Source organism: Astatotilapia calliptera, chromosome 5 (assembly GCF_964374335.1).
Source record: "Astatotilapia calliptera chromosome 5, fAstCal68.1, whole genome shotgun sequence".
NCBI lineage: Eukaryota > Metazoa > Chordata > Actinopteri > Cichliformes > Cichlidae > Astatotilapia > Astatotilapia calliptera.
Genome location: NC_137426.1, coordinates 21,202,681 through 21,224,075, shown reverse-complemented (window position 1 = coordinate 21,224,075; position 21,395 = coordinate 21,202,681). Strand labels below are relative to the sequence as shown.

General features: G+C 40.6%; 1 protein-coding gene across 1 annotated transcript in view; it reads right to left on the bottom strand.

The window, feature by feature from the left end:
- The window catches only part of col7a1 (collagen, type VII, alpha 1), a 64,732-nt gene extending 44,679 nt beyond the window's left edge, over positions 1-20,053 (bottom strand). Inside the window, exons 1-34 of the mRNA XM_026167991.2 lie at positions 19,724-20,053; positions 12,726-12,798; positions 12,433-12,613; positions 12,189-12,345; positions 11,997-12,090; positions 11,727-11,885; positions 11,479-11,636; positions 10,398-10,527; positions 9,968-10,087; positions 8,977-9,132; positions 8,615-8,734; positions 8,371-8,520; positions 6,004-6,120; positions 5,663-5,809; positions 5,444-5,569; positions 5,187-5,333; positions 4,806-4,928; positions 4,281-4,547; positions 4,027-4,170; positions 3,758-3,889; positions 3,513-3,659; positions 3,174-3,308; positions 2,915-3,064; positions 2,696-2,832; positions 2,457-2,583; positions 2,188-2,331; positions 1,575-1,741; positions 1,303-1,344; positions 1,089-1,115; positions 954-998; positions 496-615; positions 346-417; positions 199-234; positions 59-112 (exon numbers count right to left, since the gene is read on the bottom strand). Coding sequence (XP_026023776.2) covers positions 59-112; positions 199-234; positions 346-417; positions 496-615; positions 954-998; positions 1,089-1,115; positions 1,303-1,344; positions 1,575-1,741; positions 2,188-2,331; positions 2,457-2,583; positions 2,696-2,832; positions 2,915-3,064; positions 3,174-3,308; positions 3,513-3,659; positions 3,758-3,889; positions 4,027-4,170; positions 4,281-4,547; positions 4,806-4,928; positions 5,187-5,333; positions 5,444-5,569; positions 5,663-5,809; positions 6,004-6,120; positions 8,371-8,520; positions 8,615-8,734; positions 8,977-9,132; positions 9,968-10,087; positions 10,398-10,527; positions 11,479-11,636; positions 11,727-11,885; positions 11,997-12,090; positions 12,189-12,345; positions 12,433-12,613; positions 12,726-12,789 — 4,095 coding nt within the window. The 5' untranslated portion in view covers positions 12,790-12,798; positions 19,724-20,053. The remainder of the gene's footprint in view (positions 1-58; positions 113-198; positions 235-345; positions 418-495; positions 616-953; positions 999-1,088; positions 1,116-1,302; positions 1,345-1,574; positions 1,742-2,187; positions 2,332-2,456; positions 2,584-2,695; positions 2,833-2,914; positions 3,065-3,173; positions 3,309-3,512; positions 3,660-3,757; positions 3,890-4,026; positions 4,171-4,280; positions 4,548-4,805; positions 4,929-5,186; positions 5,334-5,443; positions 5,570-5,662; positions 5,810-6,003; positions 6,121-8,370; positions 8,521-8,614; positions 8,735-8,976; positions 9,133-9,967; positions 10,088-10,397; positions 10,528-11,478; positions 11,637-11,726; positions 11,886-11,996; positions 12,091-12,188; positions 12,346-12,432; positions 12,614-12,725; positions 12,799-19,723) is intronic.
- Between the last annotated feature and the right edge of the window lie 1,342 nt (positions 20,054-21,395).

Here is a 21,395-nt window from a genome sequence, read left to right as displayed (position 1 = left end):
AATACTTCACCTTTTTTCTGAATTGGAAAAAAAAAGGTTAAGACGTTTTTAAGCTCACCCTTTCACCTTTATCACCCTTGGGCCCCAGTGGTCCTGGTGTTCCTGGTTCACCCTAGAACAACAGAAAACAAAGGAAACACTGCAGTTCAAACCCGGTCACCAACAACTCTCTGGTACAGGACGGCTGGGGCTACTTACTGGGTTTCCTCTGACACCAGGTAAGCCTTGTGAACCCTGTGCAGTAAAAAAATAAAAAAATAATAATAATTAGTAACAGTATTTTATTGACTCGCTGCTAACAAAATCATAAACAGTCAATCTGTGGGTTCCAGTCACTCTACTCACAGGAACACCTGCATTTCCAGGGGCACCTGGTCGCCCTGGTAACCCTGGATTTCCATCAATACCGGGAAAACCCTAAAGAGAACACGGCATATTAGTTTGCTTCTGTTTTGGCTGGTTTGTATGGTTTAGAATGATTTCAGCTACACTTACTCGCTCTCCCTTTTCTCCTTTTACCACTAGCGAAGGGTCAATTGGGACACTTTGGCCTGGTGTTCCTGGACGACCTTCAGGGCCTCTGGGGCCATCTCTCCCAGGCAAACCATCACGACCCTGTATGAAGATTGCTATTTTCAAGAAAGAGCTAGCATGGCGGTGGACTGCAAACCGACATGCAGATTTGCATTAACCATAGGCAGGCTAAAGCAACTTAAACAGCACAACCTGTGTAGAGCTGCCAGTTAACACGTTCAGCTGAGCCAACACTGTTGTGGGCTGATATTGATTTGCTGGATTTGCGACAGAACCAGACTTTGTGGCCTGCCTGGACTGACTTTACACTCAATAACTGGACGCTTGCTAAAATGTCATATCAATATCCATTTGCAGTAACACTGCACTACTGCAATGCCAAACTGAATCATCAAGTTCAGTACAATTAAATGACTCACAGGCTCTCCCTTGCGTCCATCTGCACCATCTCTGCCTCTCTCACCCTGTGGGTTCAAACAAAGGAAACAGCATCTTAAAAGCTGAAGAACAAGACCACTGGAGAAAAAAAAAGTGCAACTTCAGCTCTTCAATACCTTTTCTCCACGTTCTCCCTTGTCACCCTAAAAGAAAATTAAAAAATAACACCAAAGATTTAGAAATTACAATATGAACGGCAACAGAAGAAAGCTCTTGCTTTTATCAGTTACATAATTAACAAGCAATTAATCGGAGCAGCTTACATCAGTCAGTTTGTGGTTATAGGTTATAAAATGTAAAAATACAGCATGACGGTACACAATAACTTACCAGAGGGCACTGAATGGTGCACTCATCTGTATCTTGAGTAGTCTAAAAAACATCAACAGAAACAGCTGAGATTTAGACTTTAATTCTTATCACCGTTAAAATAATCGACACATATTCACTAATGTGAGTGTTACAGATGTTTAAATAGTTACTGGAAAACTAGCTGTTTTGTTTGCCTTCTTCTTTTTTTAAGTACATGTCAGTCCAGATCACACCAAGCTTAACTCCAATTCAAGATTGTAAACAAAATATTTTTTCTGGTTTCTTCCCACCTCTTGCGCTCTGGCAATACCACAGAGCAAGTCGGCTAGATTAGATTGTAGCGTGTTCAGCTGCGCTGGATAGCTTGTATACAAGAGGTTGTTGTTGCCATCTGACACAGCCTGATACAGCTCCACAGTGTCTGCCTGGTCGACACCAACAGCTAGGACTTTCACACCTAGCAAACATGCAAACAGAAAAATCAACAGTATTTGTTTGCAAGGCAGAAAAGATCATGTCTGTAGTGTACTGCAATTGAACAAACTATTTGTGGAATTATTTTGTAAGCATTGTTAATTAATTAAATTGTTTATTAAAATTTGATATGCCAAATACTCGGCATATCTCAGCATGATGTGCAGTGTGTCCGGCTCTGTTCAAGATGCTTTCAGATGTTTCATTCTATTAATGGTTTTCATTTATTTTTAGATTGAACACATGGCTTCCTACATTTTTAGACACACTTTTGTGGTAGATATGTCCCAACTAAACTGTTCCAATTCTGTCAAATATGCTGCCTTCATAGGGACCAGGCAGTAACACCCATCCAAGTTAAAGCAGCTGTCATTCTATTATATTCTGTTAATATTGTGACTTCATGTCAGTGATCCTCTGAAAGAAAACCTGTAGCTTTGAGACTGCTGGCTGCAAGGCTCAGGTCGTCATTGGAACGTTTGTCAGCGATGATGACAACAACACCAGGGACCCTTAGTCTCCGTCCAGCTGATGGGGTCAGGACATATTGTCTGGTGAATGTTACCGCCTCACCTGCAGAGGGTGACAGGCAATATCACAAATGTCATCGCACAAAACAAAGTAGCTGCTCAGATGGCACTCAGTAAGAACATCAAAGGACTGTCAGAAATGATAAGGAGAAAGACAAAAATCCCAACCGATGTTGCTCCCTGGGCTTTCATCAAAGGGTATGGACTGAATCTCTTGAAGAAGGGTGTCAGATCTGGCATGGCGATTGAGCAGGAACCATATTTTGGGTCTAGAACCATATACTACAACCCCAATCTGAAACAGATTTAAAAAAATAGCCCATAAGTAAAAGCTAAAAAAGGACTGGAAAAAAAACAGTTGTGCATTTCCCTGATCTGTTGTGAGACTTTTTTTTGACAAAAAGTACCTGTGTGTTGAGGGCTCCAGTAGTTATGAGAGACTCTGCTGTATTTGTGAGGAATTCACGTAAAGGTCTTGCAAGATTAATACGATCAGTGGACGCAGGTACCAGAAACACCACATCTAGAGACCCAAGCGCACACACTGCAAACAGAGGTGTGTGTCAGGGTTAGTAAGCAATGCATTCTTAAACAAAAGCATATGAAAGAACATGTGTTTGTTTTACCAGGGCGTCCAACTACAGAGCTTTCCCCTCCTAGTCCACTTGCAAAGTTGGGTTGCAGGCTAAATCGATATCGAAGGCCCAAACGCAGCCCGGGCACCTCATAAGAGCTAGATGAAGCAGGCAGCGTGACGGACAAGACTCGACCACTATCTGAGAAATGTGAACAGTGGGATTAAATGAAATGCATAATGTTAACAATGCAAGCATGTAGAAGTTGAAACAAAACAAAATAGTGAACATGTATACCGCGATGCCTTACCTGATTCTTCTCTCCAACGAAGAATATATCCGGTGGCACCTTGTAAAGGACTCCAGCCTAGCCGCACAGAATCCTGGGTAACCTCTACCACTCGTAAAGTTGTGGTAGGCAATGAAGGCGGGGTATAATCACCAGCTGTGTGCATTCAGATGTAGTCAATTTATCCCCTTTATCAGTCAGTTTTGTACATTTCAACGGTTTTCTGTGAAATTTGAGATTTTGCAGCAAGGCTTCACAGAACCCTGCATATTCCTGAAGGTTTATGTTAGCACCAATCAGTATTTGTGAATTACCTCTAAAACACATTTCCTGCAATTATATCCAAAAGTCAGGACTCACGTGTGGTAACGCTGACAGATACCGGGGCTCCCTCTCTGTTTTGGACTAAAGCCATGACCTGCACCTCATACTGAACTCCAGGGTCCAGCTGGTCTAAATCCACTGCTGTCACATCTCCAGCTACCAGCTGACTCCTCTCTTCACCACCTACAGCAAAACACAGCAAGAGTGAGTGATCTAAGAGAAACAAGCTTTTATAACACCTTAATATCAGAAGAGACAAAAGAAGAAACAAAACCACACACCATCTGTTCTCCTCCAAGACACACGATAAGATGTTGCTCCCTGCATGCCAACCCAGGTGACTCGGACAACCTCTCCGCGGCCCTCCTGGACTTGCAGTGATGTCACAGTCCCAACCGTGGACTGATCTGGTTCTGTGAGTAGGATCAGGAAATACTAAGCATTGTTTACTTTAAAATATTCCAAGTAATCCACACTCACAGCTAGGTTTATGTAAAAAGATACACTTTGCACCTGTTGTTCTGGGTATTTGGCTGATCTAGTGAGATACCTGTTTTGACATCTAGAACTGCAGGAGTCCCTTCTCGAGATCCAGTCAGTGTAGAAACCTGCACTGTGTAAGCCGAATCTGGCTGCAGTCCATCGATAGTGTAGGTAGAAACACTGGCATCAACTTGACGACTAGTTTCGACTCCTGCAGCGAGCAGAATATTGTTTGACACTAACACATTCTTTTATTTATTAATCATGTATGTGGTTCCATGTAAATGCATGCATTTGCTTTTAATGCAAATAATTACAAACCATCATCACGGCGCCACGTGATCTTATACCCAGTTGCCCTCGAGGAAAGTGTCCACGTAATGCGTATTCTCTGAGGCGTGATGTCAAGGACACGAAGTCCAGACAATAACCCACTTTGGGGATTGGTCTGAGTAGCCAGCGTGGCCACCTCTCCAACACGTTGATCAGCAACAGCTGCAACACCAATTATTAGTGCCTCATCTGGCTGCAGGCCTTCTAGGGTGAAGGCCGTGAGCTCCGCTCCCAGAGTACGGGATTGTTCTGCACCTACAAAAGGGAGAACATGGGGTTACAAAAAAATCTAAATTAATCAAGCTAAAACAGAGAAGAAATCTAAACGATTTATATATATATATATATATATATATATATATATATATATATATATATATATATATATATATATATATATATATATATATATATATATATATATATATATATATATATATATATATATATATATATATATATATATATATATATATATATGAATGAGATAATATTTATATACATAACACCTACTGTTGCCTTGTCTCCAAGTAACCCTGTACCCCGTTGCTCCGGTAACACCTGTCCAGGTAATTCGAATTCTCCGACTATTTGCATTTATTACTCTCAGATTAGTCACCCTTCCCACAACTTGCTCTGCAATCATTAATAAAATGATTAATAAAATATAGCATCACGGTGCTTTTAAGGAAAAAACTGTGGATAAAGCCTGAACTTCACAGAGGTCCATTCAGGGTCCAAGGTTTTCAAAGATAAAAAACAAACAAACACATCTGCCATTGAGTCAAGTGAATGTGATGATCTTTTTGTTTGTTTGTTTTTTGTTGTTGCTGAAATTGGCAGGTAAAAGAAAGACACAGGAGAATCAGAATGTCAGTAGCTTCCCAAACTCACCTGGTTTGATATTGACAGTCACCGGGTCTCCTTCGTTTTCTCCCACCAGTGCCGTGACACTGACACCATACGAGACCCCCACTATCAGGTCTCTGAGGTCAAGGGTCGTCTGGTTTCCAGGAATGAGTCGTACTTCTTCTGTTTGCGCTGACATGACATGAATCATACAGAAATTTTACCACCAATCATGTTTTTATTCATTTGGCAACAGAAGATATTGATTTGTTTTTCTTTTTAAATGACTAAGTTCAGCGTACAGTCAGTGTTCAAGATGATAACTCTGTACTGTGTGGCTCCGGCTACACCGGTCCAGCCAAGTCTGACAGTGCTGCCCAGATACTCCACCACTCGCAGGTTGGAAACCCTTCCCACTGGCTGTTCCTCTGCAAAATCAAGGGTCAAAGTGATTCTGGCACAATCAGCATGTTTATGACCCATACAGTAAATCCAAAATCAGTTTAGGGTTCAAGGCGGACCTCTGAATGTGGTGGAGACAGGTGTGGCTTCCTCACGACCTTCGAACAGGGTGTACAAGGTGAAGATATATTTTGTGTTTGGTTTCAGGCCTGTGAGCACAGAGTTGGTGGTGCTTCTTGGAAAGGACAGGCTCCGGACAGGGCCTCCTGAAGCACAAAAGAACAGTGAACAGGGATCAACTTTTTCTCACTCTATATATAATATCAGTGCAGTATATGCTTTCTGTTTCTATTTAAAGTTGGGATATAATAGAATACAAAACTAAAGCTGGCAAAGTTGGGAAAAAATCATAAGAATTTATTTTTTAAAATTTTGCTTTCATGGTATATGTATGTCTAACCTTCCCCCTCCCTCCACTCCAGCCGATACCCTTGAGAGGACTGAATGAGTCTCCAGGTGAGGCGGATAGAGGAGGGACTGGTGATAGCTGCTCTGAGGACCTGCTGCTCTTGACGCTCTGAGGGGAAAAAATAATACATTATGCAATATGTTTTGAAATGTTTATATGTACATGGGATGGCTTATTATGTTCTGTAATTGCATCTTCTGTTTAGAATGGCTGCAGACTTTCCATTCAGTATAAATAGTGGGTGACAAACCCACTTTCAAGGTACATTTGCCATACTACAAATTCTGTTCTTGCAGAATTACTACATGCATGGACTCCTGGAGCTTTTTTACTCCACAGTCACTAATTCACACACACATGCGTGCAAACACGCACGCACGCACACACACACACACACACACACACACACACACACACACACACACACACACACACTAAATAAGAGCAACTTATTGTTTTTGTATCTTGTGCCAGGAGGACTGAAAGACGCTTCTGCACTTAAATAGATGCCCATGATTACTGGACACCTAGTCTACCACGAGAGCTACAGCCACACACAAAGATCTATTCCCAGACACACTTCATATGGTGTCGTGATAGATTATTATAAGACTGAAAGTAACTCCATCGAACATGAAACTTGCCTTCTTTAAAGTTGATACAAGTACAATTTTTATAGCAGTAAATAGGGTAAGTACCAGGCATTTGTTGCGAATCAAATGTACTTGATTAACTGGTCATAAGCAATTGTGAGCACCTTCATAAAAAAAGACGTTCAGGTCTGTTTTAACAGATTCTCACAATCTTCCCAGGACATCCTAACAAATTCAACCACAGGTCAGACTGTGCAATGCTCAGAGAAACTGCAAAAAAAAACAAAACCTCAGTCTCTACAGGCCCCAGCTAGCATGTTAAATGAAAGTTTATGACAGTATAATCAGAAAAAGATAGAACAAGTATGGGTTATTTACAAGCATTGCCAGGGGAAAGCCTCTTCTCTCTAAAAAGAACATGGCAGTGTGGCTTAGGTTTGCAAAGTTGCATCTGAACAAGCCACAAGAACTCTGGAGCAGTACAGTGCACCACATTTGGTGACAACCAAACACGGCACATTAGCACAAACACAGAGGTGGAGGGGTGATTTTAGTCTCTTTTGACCAAAAGACCTGGGCACCTTGCAGTCACTGACTCAACCATAATGCCTCTGTAAATCAAAGTATTCTAAAAATAAAAGTCAAATTTGAGGCCATCTGTCCAACAGCTAAATTTGGCCATGCAACAGGACAAACACATCAGCAAAGCAACAACCAAATGTCTGACAAAAGATAATAATCAAGGTGTTGCACATTATTCTTTTTGATATAACTGGATATCTGAGTGGCTACAGAGCAAAAGTGAACATGGACATGCATGCCACTCTTAAACCATTGAAAATCTATCATTTGTACAGCAGCCAGTTGCAGTATGTTAGCCTGCATATGCAAATTGTACACGTTCGTGTCAAAACAGATCTTCGTGGTTGAGGAATCTTTTGTGAAATTGCATTAAAGCTACAGTGTCAAGAAAGCAGTGTAATGATTGACAGCTAAGTAAATCAGAAACAGATTTAATACCACACCTCCGCCCTGAGGCTGTCAACGTAGTGGACAAGAAATCATCACACAGGTCGGCAGCCACGAGACAAACAAACACGTTTCTCCAATGCTGTGAATGAGCACAGGACTTTTCTTGTAACTGAGCTGCAACTACATCGATGTGTGTCCGATAAAGGTCCAGAGGTCAAAGAAAAGTTTGATAATGAAAAGGTAACTTGAAGCTTACACGCACAACAAAGTGCTTTAAGAGAACATGTTGTATACATCTTAGTCCTCTGATGGCAGAACTGAGCCACAAAAAAGTTTCCAGTTCTCCATTCCCATCACCCCACAGTGACTCAAGTAACACTGGTCCAAATGAAGAGACAGCATATGGGAACTGCTCACGAGAGGCAGATGGTGTGTGTGTGTGTGTGTGTGTGTGTGTGTGTGTGTGTAACGAGGGCGTAGGTGTGCTACAAAATGTTCCCCAAACAAAACAGCCCTAAACAGTAACACATGTAGACATTTTAAAATAGAGATAAACCGCAAGGAGGATTTCTATCGCTTTATTTTTCTCCCCATCTTCTTCCTGCTGCTGCACTTGGCAGGACAGGATAGAAGGCAGGAGCAAAATTCAAACAGCATTCTTTATGACAATTAGTTTCTAGAGAAACGGGAAAACTGGAAAGTAGATTGTTGCCCCAACGTACTGTGAGTCACTGATGGGATGAGAACAGAGGAGAAGTTTGGTGGTGTGGCAGACAACTGAAAGCACGCCTACCTATCTTGAATCTGGCCGTTGTTGGAGAGGCCTCTGTGTTTCCCTCGTACAGTGGGATAATAGTAACAATGTACTCAGTATCTGGCTGGACCCCGGACAACGTGTAGAAGTTGATGTCACCACCGACCTCCACGGTCTCTACATCACGACCTAAGTGAACAAAAAACAAAGACAAAGATGTAAAGATATGTGACGCAGTAAATAAATGCTGTTAAAAAAAATGATGTCTGATGTGTCCTTCGACCTGTAAACGGTCCCCAGACCAGACGGTACGCCCTCGCACCGCTGACACCTCGCCATCGCACACGAACACTGCCCTCTGACTCCGTCTCCACTGATAACTGCTGCACAACCTCAAGGCTCACTAGCACAAAAACATAAACAGAGAGATGTGAAGATAATGTTAAATAATGTTAAATAAATACTGAAGGTCAACACAAGGAGACAGTATCACTTAGATCAGGCACTATAATTTATCATTTCTGTGTATTTGTGGCAAACTGTACCACTTATTGTATTTTACCTGCTGACTATGGTCGCTCACATTACAGGAACATTATATAGCAGCGGCAAAAGGATTAACAGCAGGCGAGAGGACGAACTCACGTGTGCGGGCGTTGAGGACAGACGGGGATGCAGAGTTTCGTGGGAACAAGGGGTAGAGGCTGATGACGTACTCTGTGTCGGGCTGAAGTGACTCCAAGGTGACAGATGTGGAGCCTGCAGACAGTGTCCGCTCCAACAGCTGAGCTGCCGGCTGACCTACACAGAGAAGAGCAATTAACTAATAAATGCCCTAAGAGCAATCGCAAATTATACTGTGCGCTATGTTCGAACATTCAGACAGAATGTTTTTGCCTTTAGGGCCTCGCCTGTGCTTGATTAGTCTCGAGCATACTGAGAAAGGCCGTGTGCCTGTGCAGAATGTAGGTGTCTATCTTTGCCTGGTTTCACTGTATTATAAATGTCAAACGGTGCACTGTGAATAGGTAGGAACATCACTCCATGCTGCGCATGCTCACTACAATGCACCCATTGACGTGGCAGTGTAAGATTGACAGGGTGGCTTAGCGTGGCATTCTTCAGAAGAACTGATACTGGCACAGCATGTGGTGAGAGAAAAAGCTTATATGAGCCCTCGGGGCCCACTTTCCTCTCCTGAATCACAGCCTAAGCACCCACCCAGACCTCCTGACACACCCGGGTGCTATAAATGTGAAGACAAAATGACTCACAGTCCATGACATAAGCAAAAGTTTTCTCAGTCTGCCGAGCTTCATGATCAGCGATGATAAAATGTATTTGATATTTTAGGTAATTATAAGGTTATAAAGATCCCAGCTGACAGCCAGTGCCTGAGGGAAGTTAGATGTTACCGAAGCTAATGTTGATCACACTGAACCCATACTGCTACACACCCTTTGCATGGCCCCTGGATGCCATAAAAAGTAACAGTTATTGACTAGTGTTGACTTCTTTTCCTTTTTTTTCATAATTCTGCCAAGGTTAACATCGTGGCAGGGCTATTCTGACATTATAGGATAAGAACGGATTACCAAAACAGGCAGGAAACAGAACAAATACATGTGTGCCCGACCTTGTGGTCCGTAGGTGATTCTGTAGCCCTGGACAGGAGTTGAAGGTTGATTCCAGCCCAGAGTGAGAGAAAAGAAACCTGCTTGCACCAAGCGCAGACTGGAGACACCTGGCAATGACCCTATGTGAAGAGAAAATGGGCTATTTCATATTGCAAATGGACCGATACTTATCTAGCGCTTGTCTACTTAATCTGAGAACTCAAAGCATTTTCTTATTACAAAGCTAATTCATGTATTGACACTCACATTGATAAAAGTGCTTTTTCCGATTCTTAGCCACTCTTAAACCAACATTCAAATGCTCACACTTTGATTAATGGATGAATCAGAGACAACTGGGGTTCGGTAACTTGCCCAAGGATACTTTGACATTCATAAGTGTTTTGTCAGCCTCTTGTGTCTCTGTTGAGTCGTTCACTTTGTACTCACTGGTCCGTTGCTTGGCAGAAACAGAGTCTCCCACACTGTTGGGGTACTGGGCGATGACAGTCACCAGGTAGTCTGTTCCTGACCTTAAACCTCGTGCAGTGTAGGTCCTCTGATTGGCAGTGACACTATCCTGCAGGTTGGGACAGGGGTGATCTTTGTAAACTGAGACTCCTAAAACACGTGTATGACTGAAAAATAAATCATCACCATCATGCCAAGGTACACAGAAGTGAATGCAATGCTTTGCTCTGCCACACTTTAATTTTTCCTTTTCCTTGAAGAAGATCCACCCATTAGACATGTTTATACTCAGCCTGAACACACATGCTTCTCGAGCAAAGCAGGATTTCGTCTGGCTCGTAAAACTGCAATTAACTGTTTCAGTGTAGGTCACATAAATGCACCTTTGCTCATTCTCTAAAATCCTTCAACACCTGAGGTCACGTTACCTCGACATCAGTGGAAGAAGTCATGGGGTGAAAGAAACGTGCGAAGGAGACTTAGAAGACTCGTTTGGCAGGTGACAGCCATATAAAAACAACAAAGTTCAAAGATGAACCACAAAATGCACATTTTAAAGAAAAAGAAATATATTATATACTATTAAATGACATAAATCTTCTTTTATTATTTTTTTCCTGCTGAAGAAAAGATCCTGTATAACTCATTTCTTCCTTTGTTTAATAAATCTTTTTGGGACCAGCATAAAATTTAATCCATCAGTCACATCCAATTCAGTGTCAGCTAACCTGATTAAAAAACTAATGATACAATAGAGCTGTAGATGTACAGTAACTAATGCAAATCAATTTATAGTGAATCTTAAACATACTATGATATAAGTAATACACTTTATAATTGTTTAAGCTGTGTTTTAAAAAATTCTAAACACATCAGTAGTTTACGGCAATAAATGAAAAATGAACTTAAAATGTAACGTTTATGCAATCTGCTCCACTTGTCAATCATGTTGATAATTTCTTGTGACTCATCAGGTGGTGTGTAAAGGTGTATCCTATACTAAAGGAAATAATAAAGGAAGCACTTCAATCTGATTATTTGGTCGCACCCCTGAACTCACCTGACGCATTTCTGCTATGACTGGTTGACCCAGACCAGTGAGTGGCACGTGCTGGATCACATAGGCACTCACAGGGCCCCCTGCAGGACTCCATCGGAACCTGAGAGAGTCAGACGTCTGGCCTATGAACTGCAGGTTGGATGGACCAACAAATGCCTCTAAGAAGAGAGGAGACACAGTTAAAATCACATGTAGTTTTACAATAATTGTGACAGTTTAATTTCTTTGAATTCTAAAGTTAAATATACCGTCGCTAGCATAATCGCCTCCTGCTTTCGTGCAAACTTGAGAGTTCACAAGAGGAAGCAGCGTGTTCAGCAGTTTGAAGTCCCCAACAAAGAAGGTAAAATCACTGCTGGGTTGGGACGAGATCTGAGCCAGTTCATTCCTGTCTGCGCTCTTTATGCCTGTTAAAAACAAAATAGTTGTCAAAGAAAACAAAGCACTTCACCTGAAGCTCTGGTATAATTCCAGATTGTTCAGAATAACTGAGGAAATACTGCAGATAAAACACACACCAACTGCAAAAACATGAACTCCCTGACTGCGCAGCTTCTGTGCTGGCTCGTTCACATTGTCCTGTGACTTCCCATCTGTGATTAGGATCATGATCTGAAAGTTAAAGAGGGTCCATAGATAAAATTAGCTAGAACTGCTACATTGAATAGATAATAATTTATCAATCATAATGGTATAGCTACTCCTTAGACCTTTGGAACATCCCGAACAGAGGCGGGGTTGAAGAAGTTATCAGAGGCAAACTTAAGGCCGTCACCAGTGCGTGTGTTTCCACCTTTATAGTTTATATTTTGGACAGCGTTGACAAGCTCAGTGCCATTCAGGTAGGCAGTCAACGTGAACTCGACTCTGATGATGGAAAAATGTGCATTAATATACAATTGTGCACCTGCCATGTGTTTTTTAGTTGTTTTGTTTTTAATTACTCTCAGTCACCTCGAGGTGTCACTGTACTGTGCAACACCGAACCGAATCCCTGACTCGCCCACGGAGCTGGCGAATGGCTTTACAATTCCAGCCATAAAGCCCTTAACCTGCAGGAAATTAGGTCGGCCAATACTGGAAGAGCCATCAACCAGGAAAACTATATCTGCAGCTTGTACATTATCACACCTGTCTGATGGACATAAAGGACAAGAATTAGAAACAGCAACATAAAACATTATGTCTGTCAGGGAAGATGTGACAGTAAGGTAAAGTGAAGTTAATTCAAACAAAAGGCATTTTACCCTGAGCTTCAGCATGTTTCACAGAGCACAGCAGGACAGTTACAGTGAAAACCCAACTCCACATCTTCACAACCTGGGACACACAAAGAACAGGTAATATTATCATTAATATCATCTCTAAAAACAGTCTGAACAAATTACAAACTGTATATAGATATTTTAATATCATCTTCATTTCTGTTAACCACTATCTATTAATAGTAAACATCAACACTGAAAATCCGGTTTCTGCTGACTGCCACTTTCTTCTTGTTCAGCTGGATTTCATTAGTCATTTGTTCCATAGCATAATTTGTGGGTAGTTCAATCCAGTAATTTGTCTGCATTTTCTTAGGATTCTAGTCATTGTTCCTGCCTATACCTGTTCTGACCTACCTGACAGCCTTTATTTCTTGTCAGCCTCATTACTTTGAACATGTTTTCCTGTAACACAAACACGTGAGGTCTCTTTTCTTATACCAGTCTGTCCTGCAGTCCAGGTTTTGCACTGCACCAAGAAGCTCTCACACCTGGTGAGAAAGTGTCCAAATACCTACCACCCCATATTACCTCATGGACTATTAATGTTATTCATCATCACTGAAGAGACCACTACACGAACACATTACGTGAACAAGAAGCCCTGAAAGAAAGCATTGTGCATGCACTTAGAAATTAGTAACCTTGTATACATGACTGAGTGTTGTTTTAAATATTATAGTGAATGATGACCTCAGAGAAAAACCCCAAAAAACCCTGTAAATCTGAAGAAGAAAAAAAGTAAATACTATATATAGCTCCGTTAACTAATACCAACCCTTAAACAACAAGATTTACATGGTATATTTTTTCTTTTTTTTACTTGTCATATTCTTGCATGTCTCTCACTAGGTATGGACTCCAAAAAGCAACAGGCTGATCTGTATGAGTCCACCTCTTGCATTCAGCAGTTTCCAGTAAAACAGCTAACGACCACAAAGGGAAAGAACAGTTAAAGATCAACAACACAGAGTGCCGTATTTCACACCCCCAGCTTTTCTTTATATGTTGGGAAGTGAGTTGACATAACTAAACAGCTTAGGTGGATTGTTTCACTATTACCTGTCTCATGCTAGCTCCACTCCGCATGCAGTTTGTGTGTTTGGTGAGTAGGTGCACTCACAGTGAGAGCAGGCAAAGGAGAAGCAAGTGTTACTTCAAATGACAGCAGCAAACAGTGAGCTGAGCCACCCTGGACAATTTGTAATTTTACTCATACAATAGCAATTCAGTAAATGTATATTCTTATATGTTTTAGTTTGTTGCACTTTATTTATTAAAGTAGGAAAAGCAATGTTTAAGTCAAGCCTGATGTTGCTTTAACATAAAAAAGGCATTAAGGTAGCTGCTTAAAAGGTTCAATCTAAGATACAACATGTCAGGTGGAAATTATTAATATTTAATATATTTTATTATGTGACAATATTGCACAGGCTCCTTTAGTTATTGTTAAAGCGTTAAGCAGTTATTGTTGCAAATTCCTTTTAAATATTGTGATATCATTTTGAGGTTATATCACCGACCCCTACCAGAGGCTATCCATCTTTTACATACACTCTACGAACCTCTGTGCATGTTGATCCTAAAAGAATAAAATGCAACCACCCATCCATTTGCTTCCACTTATCCTTGCTGATGATGGAGCCTCTCCCAGCTGTCATGGGGTAGGAGGCAGGGTATACCCTGGACAGATCACCGACCCACGGCACATTCAAACCCACATTCAATTTAGAATCATGCATGCCTTTGAACTGTAAGATGAAGCGTGGGTTACCAGAGGATACCCATGCAGACACAGCGAAAACATGCACACTTCATGCAGAAAGACCACAAACTAACTGGAGCGTTTGAACCCAGAACTTTCAAGCTCACAGCAAGAAAGTCTGCATTCATTCTGTGTCAAACAAAACTTCCCGTTCATGTTTCTAATTTACACAAGAGTTTGAATTTTTTTTTTAACAGCTGTCCTTCTCATTCTCTTCCCTCCACACACACCCTTCACATAACATGCATATTCAGAGCATACATGCTTCTGTACATGTGATCGTGCATCACACACCTTCCATCTTTGCTCAAAGGATAGTGGTCAGAAAAGACTATTTTTTACAGCGAGCATCAGATCCACTCTTAAACTTCACTAGTGTAACTCATGTTGGAGTTTGGCCATAAAAAAGCTTTAACGTATCTTTTCTCCATATTTCTCTTTGGCCACTGTATGTCTGAATGCAGATGGCAGATCCTTACAGACAATATGCACCATTCTGGAAAAAAATCCAACAGATCCTTGATTCACTTGTAGACCGTCTTGCAGCATTACTATTCTCTACAGTGTATCTCACTGTTATCATGTTTTGGTCATAAGAAATTTCCAATATGATTTTGGTGACAGCTTTTTTTAGGTGAAAAAATTCATTCTGGATGTGGGTGTGGAGTTTTCATGAAAACCTTTGATTCATCTTTGACGCAGTCAGGCACAGCATTAAAGTTACTGAAAATAGCTGACAGATGTTGAGCCAAAGACAGAAACATCAGATCTGCTCTGTAGGGATATGGTAGCTAAAGTAAACACACAATATAATGAAGGAAACATGAAAAAAAAAAACATTTAAGTGGATCAAACCAATTACATATGTTGGTGGCAGGACAGCATCAGACTGGAGTGATTTTCTGAGCCTGAATGTAAAGAACAGTAACATTGTCTGACATTTGGAGACTTTTATAGCTTGGCATTTTGTTGCAACACTGACCAAAACCAGACTGACTATCAACGAGCTTTGATCAGAGCTAACCCACATGAAAGACACATGCTGCCAGACTTGATAAGACTCACAATAAACAGAAAACTTTTGCAGTACTTTGAGTATCAAAGCTACTTCTTATTTTAACCCTTACCATAAATAGATTATGTTACCTTTTAAATTCATTAGGAAAACAACTATTTTCTAATAATTGGAATTTAAATTAGTCTTAGCCTTGATCTGTCAGAAGCAAGCAGTAACCTCCTAAACCGAAAAATAATAAAGGCTACAGCTTCTTGACTAGCTCCAAAAGACACATAATCAACAGAGAGTGCTATTTTAAAAAGCCCCAAAAAACAGCATTGAAACCCATGTTTAAAAGGTCTACGCATAATTATCCCCTTAGAAAGTGGCTTAAATTTATCGGTGTGGCTGCTTTGATTGATTGGTGGTTCATCCAAATATGGTCACTGGCTGTGAACACAATTAACATTAGAGGCAGCCAAAGCTTCATTAAAGTTGAAGCTTCAATTTTTGCTTTGCTTTTCAGTTTTTATCATGTTGTTTGTTTAGGTAAGTTTATTTATTTATTTATGTTTTGGTATGAAAGTTTTTCAAGATCTGGAATATTAATTTGTCTATGTCTGCCTTACTTAGAAAGTACTTGGGGTAAACTGCTGTTTTAAATGCACTGCATAATTAAAAGTGACTTGACCATTGAGTCGGCAAACAATGGGTGACACCACGGTGTCCACCTTTAATTTACACTCTGTGGTCTGATGGTCACAAACTGCCATTTTGATTTATGACAGAATGTAAACCAGTCATATGATTGGTTAAATAACATACATGTATTCTTACTAAATGCAGTTTAAGATCTTGTAGCCGCACCTGAGGTAAGATGTTATATTGAGCTAGCTGGTAAAATTCCACATTGAAAGAAAGCTTTTATTATCATCGGATTGCCACACCCAGCTTCACAGCAGAGGCTTGCTCAGACTTCAAATAATCTAGTTACAGTTTATGTAAAGTCCAACAAAGAGTGCATCAACTTTAAGGTTATTCTTTAACATCTATAACCTCGTTTTGATTCAAATGTGCACTTTTCTAGGGACTTCTGGAGGAAAGTTTGCATTTCACGGTTCCTGATGTGCACACATGTTTAACTGCAGCAACTCTGAAACCACAAATCCCTTCTTAATACCTACTAACACCACCTCTAAAGCTCACTGGTAGATTCTGCTGTAATTATCTACTGTAAATACATCAGGACTCGTGCATTTCTACAATAACACTGCACAGATCTGCTAAATACTGTCCAGTGAAATTATTTTAAAAATGAAAAGAGACAAAAAATATTCAAGAATCCAAAGTTAGATAAAAACCATTAAGACACACCACACTGAGTTTTCTAATGTTCAAACACTGCTTGAGGCCAGAAGCTCATAATCACTGATAAATGTTTATTTTTGTCCGAAACACATCCCACATCACACACAGGAAGCTTAATATGTTTCAAATGTAACCCCTCTTTCCCTTTTCAAAAATCAAAGCATCTATTTTGAGGCTCTTACACCTACAAATTTAAATTATGTACCGTTAACTCCTACCTTTTATGTTATTTTTTTCACTGTAGGAAATCTATAGAAGTTCTGTTTATTGCTGGTTTTGTAAGCCAAGTTTTGAGACTATAGTCTATATTCCCAGCCTTTTCTGAAGTACAGTGGCTAACTTACCACTTTGTAATGCGATTTAAGATGTCACCAAACACGCCATCTTATGACTAAAAGTTGCACTAAATGTTAAATGGACTACAAACAATGGATTTTTCTTCTTCTTGCTATTCCCACGATACACTCACAAACCCTTTTCTATTTTCAGGCACAAATCTGTTCACATAAAGTCCTGGTAGAAATACTTCCAAGTAATTACTGCCAATTTACAAGCCAATTGTGGGGTGACCTATTTCTGAATGTTTTTTTGATAGATGTTCATCAAGTCTATATTAACAACGTGTCTAGTCTGGCTTCCACACCTGGAATGTGTAAATTATGAACTGGCTTATGGGCATGACCACACCCATGACTAGCCACTTGGCAAATAAACCAATCAAGAGGGTTAAAGGGTCAAAAGCTCAGAAGCTGACTGCTTCTTCTTCTTCCTAAACACAAGTCCCCCAAGCCGTCAGACTCCTGAACACTCAGTGACAGGACTGACACACACACCTTCATACACCAAGTTACTTTTTCCACAATGCTCAGTCTTTTGCACTGTCTTGTTCTATCTGGTGTTACACTGTCTTTGTTTTGTTTTTTTGCAATTTTTGCACATTGCACTTTATATAGTCCTGTGTTGATTGTCTGTTATATATTATATGTGGCACCATGGTCTTGGAGGAACATTGTCTCGTTTCACTGTGTACTGTACATGGTTAGAACGACAATAAAGCAACCTGACTTGACTTGAAGTCATTTTTAAAAAGAAAAAGTAATGTGTGCATAACAGCACAGACAGAGGAAGTAAAAGACATTTAAACCTGTGGAAATTGTTTAATACTCATCCTAAAGCTTCTGTTGGAAGTTCGTACAGGAGCTAGACTATGCTTTCTAAAAGCTACACTTTTAGTAGAGATGCCATTCTCCCAGGGGGGCAGCGGGACACAGGCCACTGTGCTGTGACAGAGAGCAGGATTGTGTAAGAGCCAGCATAACATCAGTCTAGGGGACAGAGAGCGACACAAGTGGACAAGGGGATGGAAGGATCAAACGGGGTGGAAATGTCACAGTAAATTACTCAAAGTCTCGAGCTAAAACGCTCAGGATCTTGTGTACTTTGTACCCAAAAGTTGATCTTGGCAACTAGAGACAAGCGCTGCTCCGAGGCCATTAGGGAATTAAAACAAAGAGGGAGGGCTAATGCAGACTTTTTTGACCCCTGAAGTCAAATATATCATCTCCCACTTCCAACAATAATGGTTCCTTTAACCAAACAAAACAAAAACCTTGTAACAGCAACATTTGAATCTTATCCATGACCCCTTGCTGTAACAAGTTTCAAAATAAGCTCCAGTCTTATCCTCCTATTTAAGCATCTCACTAGCTTTGTATTACTATTATCAAAAGCCAGACTGACTGCATCTGAGAAATGACAACATTCAATGAGAAGTTATCCGTCTCATTCAAAAGCATTAATGGACTGAGACAAGTCAAATTCACAGGGCTTATAGTTGGTTTAATCCAACATAAACACAGAGAAAGAGAAACCTAAGCACGAGTAAAAATGGGCCATTGTTCATAAAATTGTTAAAGCAACTTTCTTTTCCTAAAACCTGAATAGAAAATGCTGGACAATGCACACATTAAGCACACGCGGTAACCAGCAGCAGCAGGCCTTACTTGGGATGACACACTTGGGATGAGTCCAGAGACATCCACTACCACAGTGGCACGCCAAAAAAGTTAACCAAGCATGGTTGCAGCAATGCAGCAAATTAAAAGGAGAGAGAGCGAGAAAGTGGCAGGGTGCATGTGAGGCTGTGAGGAAGACTCTAATCACTCCTTATAAATATTTTCAGGCATTTTTTTTCTTTGCTGTTGTCTGAGCCAAACCACAGCAAAGAAAATGATGTCCTCAGAAGTAGTACAGACAGTTGAAACCAATCAAGATACAAAAGGCTGAGGAGGAAACGTAGGAGGGAGATTCTTTCGCAGCATCATGGTGTAATAATGGCCTCTCGCTATAAAAGTTCAGCTGAGGTCAAGATGTTATGAACGTCTAGTTCAACTAATCTAGGGATTTGGGTTCAGAGCAAAATTATGTTCTTTCATTCAAAAGGCAGTGGCGCTTACGATTTATTAAGACTCCTGTGCCTGATTCTCGTTATCATACAGAATACAGAAAAGCCAAGCATTTAAAAACACTTGTAATTATGAGAAGGGTGAAAATTAGGTGATGAATGTTCTGGATGTTCTTGTGCCAAGTGAAGCTTTTTTTTTTTCTGATGGCAAAGCGATGGGCTTAAAGGGGCGGTGTACTGGCTACAGTTTGGGTAATTCCCCCATTTGCACAGTTGCGCTTACCAGACTGCAAGGTGTGCAGAGTAAGTGAATGCAGTGCACACATGCATAGCATTCTTATATAGACTGTCATTAGTAGTCTTCAGTGTAGAAATGCATGCAAACTGTGCACGAACTGCACCCAAGCACAAGGGCTCCCACAGAACACAGTTTCCACTTATCTTACCTGGGGATCTCTTCTCCTTGCACCCGACTGCAGCCTGCCGCTCCCCACCTTTCCACCTGTGGCATATCCACCAGCCCTGGATCTCCGTGCAGTATTTTGACCACACAGACGAGAATCACAATCCCGGCGTCCAAAATCACAACTTCAAAAAAGGTAAAAAGCAATCCAGTGGAGCTCAAACGCCCAGATCCTGTTGCTGCATCCCGGTGGAGGACCGTCAGATGTGAACGCTATTTCTGAATCCCGAGGCAGCGCTGCTCAGCGTGGGCTGAACTCAAGCAGGAGCAGAACAGTCCAGACTTGCTCGGATGCCTGAAGGGGAGTCCTGAGCTCTCCCTTTCTGCTGCCTTTTTTTAACCTCATTCTCTTTTCCTGTCGTCCCTCCCTGCTGCTGACTGAAAAGCAGCCCATGCAACCGTTTACATGTGAACAGTAATCTCGTTACTTCTACCTGGAAAACTTCTGGTCACATGATTTTTATCCTGCTGTAGACCGACTTGGAAAAAGTTATGTGCACCGGTGGTACTATCACAAAACAAAAACAATAGTGACTAGTACTTAATGAAATATTTAGTTTAACTGAAAAATGTGTAACCAATGATCTCAGACTGTACATTAAAACTCCTCAACAAAACAAAAACTGTAATAAAAAACAGCCTTTCTATGCTTGTACTTTGATGTGGTGCTAATGATGCTCAAGGCTAGCTTCTAAACAGCTTCTTAACCAGGGTGCTGCAACTTTATTTCGGGGGTTTGTGGAGTTTGTTTATTATAAAAACAAAGTTAGAAGATTTTAAATGAGGCTTTGCTTAAAAGGAAATGTAGAAGAGTTTCCCAGAAGGCTCCAAAAATAAACATGTAATTATGTCAGGAGTAACATGGATAGGCAAACCCTCATGAAATTTTCTTACAGACACATAGTAATATAACAAATTAGGGATAGCGCAGTAGAAATCATATGTTTATTTTATTTTTCCTATGGGCTTATAAACCTTATTATAACCCTTTCATTCATTTTTAGGCTAGAAATGCTTATTTTACTATAAAAATAATTAAGATTTAAAAAAAATACCTATAGGTCAGAGAAACCTGCGACATAATGAAATTCCCACGATATAAATTTAGAGATAAATCTTGTGACACAAGACAGCAAGTGCAACTAGCTTAACAACTGCCTTGTGTGGAAAAAGCATAAACTGTCAACATCATGCAAATTAAGTACCAGTTTCTAAATTTGAGCAAAATAGGATATGGGGTTTGATACCTCACCTTCTCAATGCAAGACTTTGACTCACTTTAGTCCCCTGCAGCTTGATGGACTTCAGTTTGGTCAGTTTACGAAAGGGGGTAAACCCTCTGCTTTGACAGGATACTTCTTTGGTCATTAGCAAGGAAACAGTATGAGTTAAAACTGCAGAGTCTCTGCTCATCAGTATGCACTGGGATATTGGATCAACATTCCTACTTAACCTCAGTGCAGATGCAAATCACAGAAAAGTATTTTTAATTAGAAATGGAGAGGCAGGATTGCCTCATTATCATTTGAGGTTTTAAAAGCATGCTTATCCAGCCACTGTTTTCATCAGCATTTGTCAACAGCTTATCATTTTTTTTAAGTGTTTTCATGTGTGGTTATAGATTATGTGTGACAGGCATAGCTTCTTTGGTAGCA